This window comes from Microcebus murinus, chromosome 16, assembly GCF_040939455.1.
Source record: "Microcebus murinus isolate Inina chromosome 16, M.murinus_Inina_mat1.0, whole genome shotgun sequence".
Classification (NCBI taxonomy): domain Eukaryota; kingdom Metazoa; phylum Chordata; class Mammalia; order Primates; family Cheirogaleidae; genus Microcebus; species Microcebus murinus.
In genome coordinates this window covers 51,025,420-51,040,366 of record NC_134119.1, presented here as the reverse complement: position 1 = coordinate 51,040,366, position 14,947 = coordinate 51,025,420, and the positions used below count along the sequence as shown (strand labels likewise).

Sequence of the window (14,947 nt, the reverse complement as noted above, 5' to 3'; positions counted from 1 at the left end):
GAGAGTCGACAAAGCCCCGCAGGGAAGGACGCCTCGCGGCGTGGCGCCCCGGGCCCCTCGCCCCGCCGCCCCGGGACCCCGGCCCCGGCCCGCGGACGTGCCCCTGCCGCCTGCTCGGCCTGGGACCCCGCGCGCCCGTGTCAGATCCGGACCCCAGCCAGAGCCGCCAGTGCCCAGGTAGCGCCACCCCGCCCGAGGCCGGGCCCGGGGGGCGCTGGGCGGCGGGATGCGGCGCCTGGGGCGACAATGACCACGGAGCGCACCCCTCGGGCCCAGCCCTGACTCCCGCCGCCCGCGCGCCTGCCCGCCCGCCGAGCCCCCGCCGAGGTGAGCCCCATCACGCGCGTCCGAGACCCCGGGTGGGCAGACTGGAAGGTCGAGGGTCTGAGGCGCAGGCGGGGAGGGTCTGGCCCCCGGCCCCTGTGCGGGGCCGCCCGGCACGGGTCATGCGGCCGCTTCTTCCTGGCCCGCAGTGCTGCTCTGTGCCCCGCCCCTGCCCCTGCACCCCATGTGCCCCCCCCCCAGCGCAAATTTGTCCGCTAATGGCGCAGGCGATTATCTGCGGGGCCGCTCGGTGTTGTGTGTCCCGCGGGCAGGGCCGGAGTTACAAGCGCCAGGAATCCAGACGGTGTTTGGAGAGGGGGGGCAGTGGGGGAGGCCAGTAATTAGTGTAAACCCTTTGTCTGCCTTTGATACCCACAGCTTCTCTCCGTGAGGCTTCCTCCACCTGGAGCGGGTCGAGGAGGGGGCCCGGCTGATCCGGGCCCAGGACAGGGTGGTGGCGGCCCTGGGGTCCTGGGATGGAGAGTGGCGTCCCAGTCCCAGCGCTCTGTGATCGCTCCCCTAATGCCCCCAGGTCTGGACAGGCCGAGATGACGCCGAGTCCCGCATTGCTGCTGCTGCCGCTGCTGCCCCTGCTGCTGCTGGGGGCCCTCCCACTGGCCGCCGCCGCCCGAGGTGAGTCCTGGCGCCTGGCCAGGCCAGCCTGGCTCGGCGAGCGCCGCCCCTTTCCCGCGGCGGCCCTGAACCCTGCCACAGTGCCCGCCTGGCACGCGCCCCGTGCCTGCCCCTGCCAGCCTGCTCACCAGGGCCCCCAGCACTTGAGGGCCCCCTCACCCACAGAGTCCCCCAGCTCCTCTGAGAGGCTCACCTCACTCACGATTGCCACTGGTGGACTCTAGCCCTGGCCCCCCTCAGGACACACTCCTAGTCTTGCACACACACACACTTTCACATGCATTTCTGAAGTCCAGAGCAGCTGGTCACCCCTGGATTCTTAGGGAGTGGACCCAATTAGGACCCTGGGAACCTGCAAAGACCCCAGAAAGCCAGGGCGGGCTAGGGGACACCTGGTGACATTCTCAGAGCCTGGGTCTCATCCTGACCCACAGCCCCCCAGCTGATCCAGCCCTTCCCAGGCAGTGCAGGGTAGAGGCTGCGTGGAGGGGCTGAGCCCCAGAGCACTGGGACATCGTGGCACGGCAGGGGCCATCTCAAGGCAGACACCTGAGGACTGCATGCTGCATGGCCACACACTTTGCCTCTCAGCATGTGCTACACCACGGCCTGGGCACGTCCCCACGCATCTGATGTCCAAGTAGGTAGCCCCAGCCCTGGACCCAGCCCCAGCAAGGGGCATCCATGGTGTGTGGGTGATGCGTGCCCGCCATATTCCAGGAGCAGGAGGACACAGTGCTGGCCTCCCCTGTGGCTAGGCGGGACCTGTGGCCAGGCCGGCCCTTTGGGTGTGCTGACCACTCAGGATCGTCCCTGCTCTGTCCACCAGTCCTCTGAGGCCTCGCACCCCGCCCCCGCCGCCCAGTGAGCGCACCCAGCCCAACCTGGCCTTATATGGCCACGTTCGGGTGTTGGGTGGCAGGCGGCGGCCCAGGTGGGCCTTATGCCATAGTACCCCCCCGCCCGCCAGGGACTGGCCGGCTGGCTGGAGGGTTGGGGCTGTCCAGGCGTGGCCAGGCTGGTGGCTGTTCTGAGGGCCCAGGCAGCAACCTGGGCATTGCGGGCACTCCGGGCATGCTGGACCCCGCATGGCCAAAGACCCAGACTTTGGATCCTCTTTTATCTGCTGGATAACCCCCTATCCGCACCTGACTGTTCTCTGGCCAGGAAGGCTCTGGAGGCCTCTGTCCTGCCAGGGTCACTGCCTGGAGCTGAGGCAGGGCCTGCTTCCTCACTGAGATGCCCAGAGGGGGCCACCCCCTTCAACCTGTGCCCTCACAGCTGCGGCCTTGGGGCTGTGCTGTTGGTCTGCCCAGCTTTGCCTGCTGGAGACCCTGGCAGCACCAGGAGCTGGAGGGAGCCACATCCTAGGGCGAGGGCCTCTGTGGTTGGGGGTGGAGGTGGGGAGCAATGTCTTCCCCGACCTGTGTGGACATGCCCCCAGGCCCAGCCTGCACTGGTTGGGGGGGTCATTCCTACTGCTCTGGCAAACTGGTCCAGTGTGGACCTTCAGCTGGGCTGGCAAACCAGCACATAGAGGGTTTGGGTTATTTTTTGAAAGCCATTTCCCTGTGGTGTCACAATTTCTGGAAATAGTACATCAACAGACTCGGATCATGTTTAAAAAGTTCCCCTTTTCCCAAAGTTTCACAATCTTGGTGGGTTTGTCTTAAACTGCTTTTTTTCAATTTTGAAAAAAGACTGGATTTGGCTTTCTGTGTTTCCATTTTGTTTCTCACAGTGGGAACTTGAGAGGTTCAGCCTGAAATACCTTCCCCAAATAACTTTGAAAGAAGTCATTTTGGGGGATTTCTGAGAAGTGCCACCTTTGAACTTTTGCACAGATGGCCCTGGGAGCAGTTGCTACGCAGCCAACGCAGGAGGTCACTCTACCCTGTCCTCTGGACCTAGCCAGTGTGCACGGGGTGAGCGGAGCCCTGCCCTTCTGCGGTGCCCCATGCTACAGGGATGGTGCAGTCTCAGGGACAGCTCGCCAGGGATGCTGTGCCGGGAGGAGGCTTTAAGTGTGGGACGCTGTGGCTGTGGCCGTGTGCGTGGTACTGACTTCAGCCCCCAGCTGGGCTGCAGGGGCCCTCCCCCCTTCCCCAGGCCCCTCCAGGCAGGGGCTGGCTAGCGTGCGGTGGGCCGAGGTGGACCTGTGCGAGCCGGGCCCAGCGCCTGTGAGGTGGAGGTTTGGGCCAGCCGCCCTGTGCGCGTCTCAGGGCCCCACTCCTGGAAGGGAAAATAAATCACTGTCCCCTTGGGGGGGAGGGAAGGAGCGGTGAACAAAGTCGCCTTTGGCTGGGCCTGGAAACTCCGACCGCAGGCTCCTTTATCCATTGTGCGGGAATCAATGGGCCTCCGGGCTCTCAGCCGCCTTTCAGCCACCCGCCCTGTGCCATGGCCCTGACGAAGGGAAATGTTGGTTTTTCCCCAGCCGTGGCCTCCATCCTTCGGCTCACCCAGCCCTAGCTCAGAGGCTCTGGCTGTGCTGGGAAGTGGGCTGTGGCCACTGGCCCTGTGTGCAGCCTGGGCCTGGTGCTGCACCTTGCCCGGTAATTCCAGCCCTGGTGTATCAGCATGAGGAGGGGAAGGCAGGCCCAGGCCGCATCCCTGCTCCCCATGACCCCCATCCAGTGTTGTCTTGCTCCACCTGCTGTTGCCCTTCTGTGAGGTCACCAGGTGCCTGGTCAAGCCTCAGGTACCCAGTCTGCTGCCCTTAGCCTGAGGAGAGCAGGGCCTGTTCCAGGTGGGGCTGTCGCCGTGGGGTCCACAGGCCAGGGCAGCTGTGGTGGGATAGGGATGGATGGGAGAGGAGGCGGCCTTGGCCAGGGCAGGCCTGGGAGGAGAGCTGGGTGCCCATCCCCTGGAGGAGCAGAGCATGGGGTGGGGGGACCCCCGAGAGACACCCTGGGGGCAGGGGCTTCCCATCTTGGCAGGAAGCACAGTCACTTTTCTTCCTGAGAGATTCATAGAAGCTGTGGGGGTGGGGGAGGGGCAGGCTGGGAAGGGCCCAGGCCAGGCGTGGTGACTCCCTTGACCTCCTCTGCACTCCTGGGCTGCCCAGTGGTCCAGCTGGGGGCCCACAGTCCCTGCAGTGGACAGAGCACCAGTAAACACCCAGCCTCTGGCTCAGGAAACTTCCTTGTTGATACCTCCAGGGTGCTGATGGTCTGATGGGGTCAGGGGTCAGAGCCTGCTGTGGAGCGGGGCCCTCCAGAAAGTGCTAGTCAGGAGAGCTCAGAGCCTGCACCAGGCAAGTGGGCACCGTGAGGTGGGGGCAGCCTGGAGCCTGGTGGGCTCTGGACATGAGATGGGGCTTGCCTGGGTGTCCATCTGAGCCAGTACCCATCTGGAATGGTCCTGGGGCAGGCGGGTCTTTGTCTGCTGCTTGTGGGCCCTCCAGGGCAGTGGCATCCCCTATGTACTCTGGTGCCTACATGTGCTCTGAGGGGTGGAGGAGCAGTGCCCAAGGCCAAGGTCCACAGAAGGTGCCACCCAAAGGCTCCCAGAGCAGGCATAGAGGGGTTAGGCGGCATCCCCAGGGCCCCCCCCAGCCTGCTGGCCCACCTGGTGCACACTGCTGGGCAGTGGGGTGGACTGGTGCTCCAGCCAGCTCACCGGGCTCGGAATGCCTGGTTTCTGGGGCAGCCACCCGTTCTGTGGGTCTACCAGTTCCCCCACAGATCCTGTGTATTCTGTGCCAAGAGGCTACCTTGGGCCAGCTGGTGACCATGTTTGCCCTGGGCCTTTGCACATGTGCATAGAGCATGTGCATGTGTGTGTGTGTGTGTGTGTGTGCGCGCGTGCGCGCACTCGCGCCTGAGTGTTGCAGGGTGGGGCAGAGCCTGGCCCCCAGCACTGTGTAGGCAGCAGGGCCTTGTGGAAGTCCCTGTGCAAGAGCAGACAGCCCTAGGGGACTAGGGCTTCCTAGGGAGGGTGCTGGCCCCTTAGGCCACTGTCTCTGGGGTTTCCTGCTTCTCCCCTGTGCTGGGTGCCCCAGGGGGGCTGGCAATACCACGTAAAGGCCAAGCGTGGGTAGCAGGGACTGCATTTCCTTATTGTAACAGCGGTGCCTGGCAGTGCTTCAAGGAGTTGGGGGTGCCAGCCACAGAAGGCTGAGCACCCAGTTGCCATGTCACCAAAGGGCAGACACCTTGGGTCCCTCCCTTGGGTTGGCTCTGCTATGTCCCCCTGAGGCCGGGTGCAGAGGTCTATGTGGGCCAGGCTGCACCTGGCTCTTCTCCTGGCCCTCTCGTCAGAGTCCACACACTGTCCTCTGAGCCCTTCCTGCCACTTCACTTCTCCAGGAGGGGGCCCAGACACCCCCACCCATGGCCATGGCCAGGTCCACTACCTTCCAGCCTGAAGTTTTTCGGGCTGTGCAGGGCTTGTTGAGGCTGCAGCTGCCATGAGCTAGCCAGGTGGTTCCCCTATACCCACACTCCCACCGTGTCTGAGGTCGGTTGGGCCGGCGCATGTCCAGGCCCTTCGTGAAGGGGGTTCAAGGTCAAAAGGTCAGGGCATTAGTGGGGGCTGGCTGTAGGGCCAGGCACCCCAGCTGTCAGCTTCCACTTGTCCTGCACTCCTCAGGCACACTGGGGGTCTGTCTGCCCTTGCAGGTCTGTCCCTGGGGTATCCCCGTGTCCTCAGCCAGGCATTTGACCCTGATGCTGTCGCTACTTCAGCCACAGGGAACGACTCTCATACAGGCCCAGGGAACCTTCAGCCGGCAAGCCCTGTCATCCCTGCTGGGTCAGGAGGCCTGTTTGACCTGGGCTAGGGGCTGCTGTGGGCGCTGCAGAGGGCAGACACAGCTGCCCGAGCCGTGGAGGCCTGGGAGTGCCCAGTGCTGGGCTGGGCTCCTGGGCCCAGGGGCCTCGTGCCCTGAGCATTGCAGGGCAGCTTCACAAAGGAGCTGGAACAATGGGATTGGCTTTTTCCAACATATTTCCTGGTCCTGGCCTTGATTCCCACAGCCATATTGGCACGCGTACGGTGTGTCCTCGCACACCAGGGCTCACACCCCCCTGGGCTGTGGCTGTGTTCTGGGGTCCCCTGCACTCCATGCCTGGACCAGGCCCCACTTGGAGGTGCCCCACTGGTTGTGGGAGGGTGGGAAGCTGTCAGCAGCTCTGGTTCCTGCCTCTGTGTCCACATGGCCGACCCACTCCCACCCGGTTCTCCTGGCCAAACTTCCTTGAGTGCCTGCCGTATGCCAGGCCCTGGACAGACGGAGCACACAGGGCTGGGGAGAGGCTCGGGTGTGGGTTGAGCCAGGGCGGGCAGGACGGGCCCCTCCAGAGGGTCATGGGAGCTCCCGGAGGAGGTAAAGGAGGAGGGAGTGTGGGGAGAGTTCAGCTGGTAGGGACAATGAGGTGTGGGAGCTGGGCCAGTGAAGACTGTCAGGGGAGGGCACGGGGTGTCCTGCCCCTGTCTCTCCAGAGGGCTGCTTCCTCAGCTCTCCATCCCAGGGCCCCACTGCCCTCCCTGGGCCCTTGGGGGTGTCTGGGAGAGTGGAGACAGAGTGGGCATTGGGGACAGACTGTGAGGACCTTGGGGACATTGGGGACAGAGCATGCATCTGAGGACATTGGGGACATTGGGCACAGAGTGTCTGGGTACACTGGGGACAGTGTGTGTTGGGGGAATTGTCTGGGGACAGAGTGAGCATCTGGGGACGTTAGGGACAGAGTGTGCATATGGGACGTTGTCTAGGGAGAGAATGTGCTTCCAGGACATTGTCTAGGGACAGAGTGTGCATCTGGAGACATTGTGGACATGGGAACAGACTGTGTGTCTGGGGACAGAGTGCATCTGGGTACATTGTCTGGGTACATTGGGAGGAGAGTGTGCATCTGGGGACATTGGGGACAGAATGAGCATCTAGAGATATTGGGGACAGTGTGCATCTGGAGACATTGTCTAGTGACAGTGTGTCTCTGGGGACATTGTCTTGGGACAGAGTGTGTGTCTGGGTCCATTGGGGACAGTGCGTATCTGGGGATGTTGTCTGGGGACAGTGTGTGTGCTTCTGGGACATTGTCTGGGGACAGTGTATGCATCCGGGGACATTGGGGACAGTGTGTGCATCTGGGGACACTGGGGACAGATTGTGCGTCCTGGGACATTGGGGACAGAGTGTGCTTCTGGTGACACTGGGGACAGAGTATGCATCCAGGGACACTGGGGACAGTGTGTGTATATGGGGACATTGGGGACAGTGTGTGCATCTGGGGACATTGTCTGGGGACAGAGTGTGCATCCGGGACATTGGGGAGAGTGTGTTTCTTGGACATTGTGGACAGAGTGTACTTCAGGGACATTGGGGACAGAATATGCATCTGGGGACATTGAGGACAGTGTGTGTGTCCAGGGACATTGTCTGAGGACAGTGTGTGCATCTTGGGACTTTGGGGACAGAGTATGTATCTGGAACATTGTGGACAGAGTGTGAAGCTGGGGACATTTGGGACAGTGTGTGTGTCTGGGGACTTTGGGGACAGTGTATGTGTCTGGAGACATTGGGGACAGAGTGTGCATCTAGGAACACTGGAGACAGTATATGTCTGGGAACACTGAAGACAGTGTGAGTCTGGGGACATTGGGACAGTGTGTCTGGTGACACTGGGGTCAGAATGTGTGTCTAGGGACATTGTCTGGGGACAGATTATGTGTCTAGAGACAATTGTCCTTCCTGACTTGTCTGGGAACATATGACAGGGTCTGTGTGTGACATGCCTGAGCTCTGGGTGGGCTGGGGGCTGGGCTCACGTGGGCCTGGTCCAGAGGAGTGGGAAGGTGAGCCCCTAGGTTACTGTCCCCCACTCTGGGCTCTGCTGCTCTGGGCAGCCCCCACCAGCCCTGACTTCCTGTGTGTGTTTTTCACACCTGGGCAGGGTGGGGCTGGAGGAGGGGGAAGGGGTTGTTGGCCATCCTCACTCAGCCCATCCCCTCCACACTCAGTCCCCTGTGCCCATCAGTGCAGTGAGACCCTGTCCTGGCCTCACCACCCTCAGCCATCTGTCACCTGCCTGTGCTGGCTTCTCAGCGTGATGGGTGTGTGTACAGCGGGGTTTGCTGGTCCCAGCCCCAGCCCCAGAACTGTCTGCTATGCTGAGCTTCCTCCTAGGCTTGGGGAGGGGCCAGCCGGTTCCCCCACCAGGTGCTCGTGGCCTCAGGTCTTGCCTCAGTTTCCCCATTGGCTGAGTGGCTGGGAGGCCTGTCCAGGTACAACAGTGGGGGTTCACCTTTCCTGGGCTAAATATAAAGCTAAGGCAGCCGTCCTGGCAGCCAGAATTCCCAGGAATCTGGTGGGGGCAAGCTTCCTGCTGGGCATGCCCTGCTGAGGGTCCAGGGATGCCCAGGTGGGGGTAGGGTGGGGGCAGGGCTGGCCCTGCAGCAGGGGAGAGGAGGGGAGGGGAAGGGAGAGGAGGGGAGGGGAAGGGAAGGGAGAAGAGGGGAGGGGAGGGGAGGGGAGGGGAGAGGAGGGCTGTTTGCTTTAGGATAAGGCTGGCTCCTCTGGCCTGCCGCTGCAGGGCATGTAGGCTGCCCTGGGGGCCACGTTTCCGGCAGTCTGGCAGTCTGATAGTCTGGTGGTCACTTGGCTCTGCTCCTCTTCTTGACAGTGACCGTGGGCGGGTCCTGACCTCTCCATCTGTGCCTGTCCTCTCCTACTTCCCTGCAGATGCCCCAAACTTCTTCCTTCTGCTGGAGGCAGGGAGGGGACGAGGCTGGAGGTGACTTTCCCTGTAGCGCAGCCAGGCTGGGGCTTCTCTGCCACTGGGGTGGGCTCCTTTCTGGGGTGCAAGATCAGGATAGGGCTGGGCAGTCTTTCCCCTTGCTCCTTCCACGTGTGCATGGGCGTGTGCATGTGGGCGTGGGCGTGTGTGCGAGGCTTGTGCCCGGTGTCTGCCCAGCAGGTGCAGGCAGGGCAGGTCCTGCAGCCTGGAAGGCCCCGTGGATAGGGAGTTTCAGGAGCAACAGATGTCAGTCACAGTCTGCCTGGGGTGGGGCCGGGACCCTGGATGGCTGAGGGGTCAGTCAGCCATGTGTCCATGGGCCCTACAGATCCTCCCGCTGCGACTGTTGCTCTGGAACTGCCCAGCCTCCCTGGGTGGGTGGTGGAGGGAGCCGAGGTGGGCTGGCCATCCAGGGGGGCTGGTGAGGAGGGGCTACTGGCTGTGGGGACCTCGGCTGGCACTGGCCTGGGGCCCACAGTGAAGCTGGGAGAGCCCTGATTGGAGGAGATGTGAGTCAGGGGAGAGGGCCCAGAGAGGCAGGGTAGTGGGCCAGGCCAGGTGGGCTGAGGCTGGGAGGAAACCTCTGTCCCCATAGCCCAGCCTCCAGCAGGGCTGGGATGGTGCCACCTGGAGTCAGAGACTCCTCAGATCCCTTCCTGATAGCATTCTGGCGCCTTAAGCCTGGGTGCTGACCTTCCTGGCCAGGGGTGGTTGCAGTGCAGGGTAGACACCCCTCACCAGCGGGTGGGCGAGTGGGGTCTTGGGAACAGCACATACCGAGGGGGCATCTCCCCCAGGAGTACCGTCCAGGCCTAGGCCTGCCTGCATTTCTGACACCTGCAGGGTCTATGTGTGACCCACCTTCCCAGGCCACCAGTCCGTCCAGCAACCCAGAGGCCCCGGGCAGGGCAGAAGTCGATGGGGTGCAGGCCCAGCCAGGGTCGAGGGCAGAGTGGGCTTCTCTCTGTTGGTGAGGGAAGCCGTGGCCTCAGCCCTGGACTTGATTTCTCGGCAAGGGTTGGTGGGCGAGCAGCCTTGCAGAGCCTCGGCCTCTCTGCTGTGGGTCCCTCCTCATGTGGCCCCCATACTGGAGGGCTGGCTCCCTGGGCCAAACTACCCCCTAGGTGTAGCCTAGGGGTCTGCCAGCTAGGCAGGAGCGCTGCAGCTCCTGGGGCCCACCTCCCAACCGCTGCTCTCTCCAGACCCACACCCCCTGACCCCAGGGCCTTGGGGTCATGCCCCTTGGAGGTTAAGCCACCTGGGAAGGCATGGCCCAGGGGCAGGCAGACGGACGTAGGCAGATGCTGTCTGTGAACTCAGGTATGGATGGCACGTACACAGACAGACACAGACGTGGGCTGCCAGACCCGATACGGAAACAGCAGGCACACTGGTGCCCTCACAGACTAAGTCACACATGCCTACGCACATGCCTGCAGGGCAGACCTGGGTGATGCCATGAAGTTGTGGCCCCTGACCTGGTGGGGTTGGCACGAGGGGCCAGGGGAGCATGGGCACTCCACTGTGGTGGTAGGCATCAGAGTGCAGGGGGCCTGGGGCCTCTGTTCCCTGGAGCCGCCTTGTCCTTGAGGCCCCAGCATATTGCTCCTTTCTGTGTGACTGAGAGTTGGACCCACTTTCTTAGTTTGTGGCTTTAAAGGGATTATTGAGTCAGGCTGTGTTTTGGCCCTGGTGCAAACTATGCTCTTGTCCTCCTTCGAGGAGAGCCTGCTTCCAGGCTCATGGGCCACCTTGGACACGGAGAGTCGCTAGGGTGGTGCTTGGATCTGTTCCCCGTGCTTTGGTGGGTGCTGGGTGGACACAGCCACTGTGGTCTGGGAAGAGGGCCACATGCTTAGCCTCCACTTCCTGTGGGTGGATGCCAGGTGGAACCCCAGCTCCCATCACCACACTGAGCTGTGGGTCCCTCGTGCCCACTGCTACTCTGGACTTCTGCTGATCCTCACCTCCCTGACAGTGCCCTCCGTCACCCCTGCAGGCCCCCCAAGGATGGCTGACAAGGTGGTCCCAAGGCAGGTAGCCCGGCTGGGCCGCACCGTGCGTCTGCAGTGCCCAGTGGAAGGGGACCCACCACCGCTGACCATGTGGACCAAGGATGGCCGCACAATCCACAGTGGCTGGAGCCGCTTCCGTGTACTGCCCCAGGGCCTGAGAGTGAAGGAAGTGGAGTCTGAGGATGCTGGCATCTACGTGTGCAAGGCCACCAATGGCTTTGGCAGCCTCAGTGTCAACTACACCCTCATTGTGATGGGTCAGTCATTGGCTGGTCAGAGGTCACCTGGGTAGGGGGTGTGCAGGAGGGCAGCAGGTGCCCTGGGGAGCCACACTTGGGGCGGGTGAACCAACATAGTCCTGGGCAGCAAATCTGCCCTGTGTCCCCTGACCCACTCCACTTGTTCAGTCTATACCTGGCCCACCAGAGCCTGAACAGGACCCAGGAGGGCCTGACTATGTCACTGGCCCTAGACTAGGTCCCCCAGGGCAGCCTTGGGCTCCTATCCTCCCCCCCTCCTTGGGGGCAGTGGAGGTGTGTGAGGCCCAGGCAGTGGTCCCACTGAAGGCCTGGGCGGGGCCGCAGTCTTGGCAGGGTGTGCCTTGGCGTCGGCTGAGACTTTGAGGCTCAGGTTTCGGAGTTCAGAGGGGCCGCCGGGACGAATGGCCTTTCTGTTCTCTTCTGCCCCTGGGGCCTGGGCACTGGGGAATGGACAGGTGTCCTGTCGACACGCCCTCCACACATTGGTACTGGGCACTTGCACCCGCCTGGCCCCCACCAGGCTCCCCGGTGTGGGGTGCTGGGGTGGGGCTCCCAGGAGCCAGGCTGGCCCCTTTCATGATGGAGGGGCCGGACCCACACCCCCAGTTGCATCTGGGGTGGCCTGAGACAGTCTGGCCCTTGGTCCCAGTCTTGGTGGAGGACGCGGCTGTCACAGGGTGGGCGGCTGTCACAGGGTGGGTGGAGGAGACATTCCTCAGTGTGCCGTGCCCTGCCCCGGCACTGCCCGACTCGGGCCCCGAGGGCCTCCTCTGGGTGTGCAGTGGGAATACTGCGACCATTCCCTCCGTCCTTTCAGAGGGAACGATGACCAGGCGGTATGTGAGCCACGTCTGTTTGCCAAGCCCTCGGCCCCTTGATGTGGGCTAGGGTTACTGCAGCTGCCGCCGGGCTGGCCCCCTCTCTGGTCCTGCAGACCCCCCGGAGCCAGGGTGGGGGGGCTGGCCCTCCAGTTGCACCCCCGCCTGCAGGGTCACCTGCCCAGCTGTCCCTGGGATTCTGCGACGTGTGTGCCGCTGGTCTCCTGCTTAGGGGACTGTGATGCAATCTGGTGGGGGCTTCTTGGGACCCCCTCACCTGTCTTCCCTCCGGGTCCTCCCTCTCTCTCTGCAGATGACGTTGGCCCAGGGAAGGAGAGCCTGGGTCCTGATGGCTTCTCTGGGGGCCAAGAGGACCCGGCCAGCCAGCAGTGGGGTAAGCATACAGTTGGGGTGCCCTATCTGCTGGGGATAGGGGATGGGATGGCGCCCATCCTTACTGGTGCTCCATGGACCTGTGGCCACTGACCTCGATGCCACCCATCCCACAGCACGGCCTCGCTTCACACAGCCCTCCAAGATGAGGCGCCGGGTGATCGCACGGCCAGTGGGCAGCTCTGTGCGGCTGAAGTGTGTGGCCAGTGGGCATCCACGGCCCGACATCACATGGATGAAGGACGACCAGGCCTTGACACGCCCAGAGGCCAGCGAGCACAGGAAGAAGAAGTGGACACTGAGCCTGAAGAACCTGCGGCCCGAGGACAGCGGCAAGTACACGTGCCGCGTGTCAAACCGGGTGGGCGCCATCAATGCCACCTACAAGGTGGATGTGATCCGTGAGTGTGGGGCTGGGGCGGGGGGCCTGGTGTGGCTGGGGAGCCTGGTGGGCCTGGGAGCCGTGTCAAAGTGCTGTGTCCCTGCTGTAGAAAGGACCCGCTCCAAGCCTGTGCTCACAGGCACGCACCCCGTGAACACGACAGTGGACTTTGGGGGGACGACATCCTTCCAGTGCAAGGTGCGCAGCGACGTGAAGCCCGTGATCCAGTGGCTGAAGCGGGTGGAGTACGGCGCCGAGGGCCGCCACAACTCCACCATCGACGTGGGCGGCCAGAAGTTTGTGGTGCTACCCACAGGTGACGTGTGGTCACGGCCGGACGGCTCCTACCTCAACAAGCTCCTCATCACGCGTGCCCGCCAGGACGACGCGGGCATGTACATCTGCCTGGGCGCCAACACCATGGGCTACAGCTTCCGCAGCGCCTTCCTCACCGTGCTGCCAGGTGTGTGGGCCGCCCACCCCATGCTGACGCAGCGCCCACCACTGTCCTGGTACCACCCGACTAGGATGGGCCCCTCCCTCCCTGGGCCACGCGGGCAGGGCAGCTCTGGGGCTGCTGTCCCTGCCATGCACACATAGGCTGGTCCGAGGCACACGCTCCCTGTTTTTGTGGCGATGTTTCCCTCCCCACCTCTTCTCTTCTGTTTCTCTTGCAGACCCCAAACCACCAGGGCCACCGGTGGCCCCCTCATCCTCCACCACCAGCCTCCCATGGCCTGTGGTCATTGGTATCCCGGCCGGCGCTGTCTTCATCCTGGGCACCGTGCTCCTGTGGCTCTGCCAGGCCAAGAAGAAGCCATGTACCCCTGCACCTGCCCCTCCCATGCCCGGGCACCGCCTGCCTGGGACGGCCCGTGACCGCAGTGGGGACAAGGACTTGCCTGCATCAGCTGCCCTCAACCCTGGCCCTAGCGTGGGGTTGTGTGAGGAACTCGGGCCCCCGGCAGCCCCCCAGCTCCTGCTGGGCCCAGGCCCAGTTGCTGGCCCCAAGCTGTACCCCAAACTCTACACGGACATCCACACGCACACACATACACACTCACATACACATTCACACGTGGAGGGCAAAGTGCATCAGCACCAGCATATCCACTACCAGTGCTAGACGGCAGCGTCTCTGAATGCCTGGGTGCTGGGGCCGAGGGCAGACAGGAGGCGGCTTGGGAGGGGCAGGGGGCAGAGCACAAGGAGGGAGGTGGACCCACCACAGCAGGTGTGGCCAGCACCTTGGGGCACCCTGTGTGAGGCACACAAAGCCCTGGACATGCACACACACATGTACGCACACACAGACATGTTGCCTGGACACACACATACACATACATTCATGTTTGGACACAGGTATGCACACACATAGACATATCGCTTGGACACATGCACATACACGTTGCCCAGACACACACACGAGCATACACAGTCATGTTGCCTACACACACGCACACGGGGACTGAGCCGCCTTCAGGAAGCTGTGTGCTGTGTGACTTGCACTGTGCATGTGGTGATGGGCTCGTTGATGAAGGAACCTTTCCAGCTCTGCGAGGGGGATTTCATGATGGCCACCGTCATTTCCCCACCCCTTCCCACCTGTGTCCCTGCCTGGTCTAGTTGGTTGTTTTTGCCACCTGCCCTGGTGCCCAGAGGTCCACTGGTGCCCTGGGCCTGGGCAGGGGCACAGCAGGCCGAGGGCCTGCCGGGCAGGAGCTGGGTGGCAGGCAGCTCCCTGCGCCTCCCCACCCGTCTCCCACTGCCAGGGAAGGGGCCTTGGTATTTATATTTAAGGAATTAAGATAATATTAATAATGATGGAGGGCTGGGTTGCGGGACTTTGGCCTCTCCTGGGTCCCAGGACTAGTCTGGCCTTGTAACCTATCCCATGTCCCCAACCCTTGGGGCCAGGCACCCACCACCCACTGCCCGTGGTGGCCCCAGACCTCTGTAATTTTATATAGAGTTTGAGCTTGAAGCCTCGTATATTTAATTTATTTTGTTAAACATGAAAGTGTGCTTCCTTCCCTCTACACTGGTGTTTCTGCCTGTGTCTGCGTCTGTGGTGTACGCCAGCATGCCTGCATGCACATACATGTGCTCACGTGTGCATGCCTGCCTGCCTTCCAGGCGTGGCTTACGAAACCAGCAGCCAGGGGAGTCCTGTTGCTCGCCTGAGGCCACAGGGGCTGAGACCTGGGGACTGTCATCAGTGCCTCCCAGCAGAGGACTTGGGACTTCTGAGCCTCAGGGTATCGTTGGGTGTGGGACCCAGGCCAGCGAGTCTCACCCATCCTGGGCTGTGTGTGTGCAGCACTGCCTGCACACCTGGCCAGGCCAACATCCCGCGCCCGTGGCTGAGTGGCACCCCTCT

The 14,947-nt window shown here is 62.9% G+C and overlaps 1 protein-coding gene across 9 annotated transcripts; it reads left to right on the top strand.

Moving 5' to 3' along the window:
* Window positions 1-3: 3 nt before the first annotated feature.
* FGFRL1 (fibroblast growth factor receptor like 1) lies at window positions 4-14,606 on the top strand. 9 transcript variants are annotated; one of them, XM_012783394.3, is made up of 8 exons: window positions 4-177; window positions 857-957; window positions 2,802-2,882; window positions 10,699-10,971; window positions 12,106-12,186; window positions 12,302-12,586; window positions 12,677-13,030; window positions 13,245-14,606. In XM_012783394.3, exons 2-8 carry the CDS (start codon window positions 873-875, stop codon window positions 13,691-13,693), a joined length of 1,608 nt encoding a protein of 535 aa, XP_012638848.1. In that variant the 5' UTR covers window positions 4-177; window positions 857-872; the 3' UTR covers window positions 13,694-14,606. The 9 variants fall into 9 exon arrangements, with proteins under 9 accessions (XP_012638848.1, XP_012638847.1, XP_075849030.1 ...); XM_012783393.3 differs by having other exon boundaries at window positions 4-327; XM_075992913.1 differs by lacking the exon at window positions 4-177 and adding an exon at window positions 556-628.
* The last annotated feature ends 341 nt before the right edge of the window (window positions 14,607-14,947 follow it).

What these genes read in the sequence shown, in the direction of transcription:
- FGFRL1 (XM_012783394.3), top strand. Translation starts at nt 873, where the DNA reads ATGACGCCGAGTCCCGCATTGCTGCTGCTGCCGCTGCTGCCCCTGCTG. An exon ending in CTACACCCTCATTGTGATGG is followed by an intron (nt 10,972 to 12,105) that starts GTCAGTCATTGG and finishes CTCTCTCTGCAG; the next exon opens with ATGACGTTGGCCCAGGGAAG. An exon ending in CCCGGCCAGCCAGCAGTGGG is followed by an intron (nt 12,187 to 12,301) that starts GTAAGCATACAG and finishes CCCATCCCACAG; the next exon opens with CACGGCCTCGCTTCACACAG.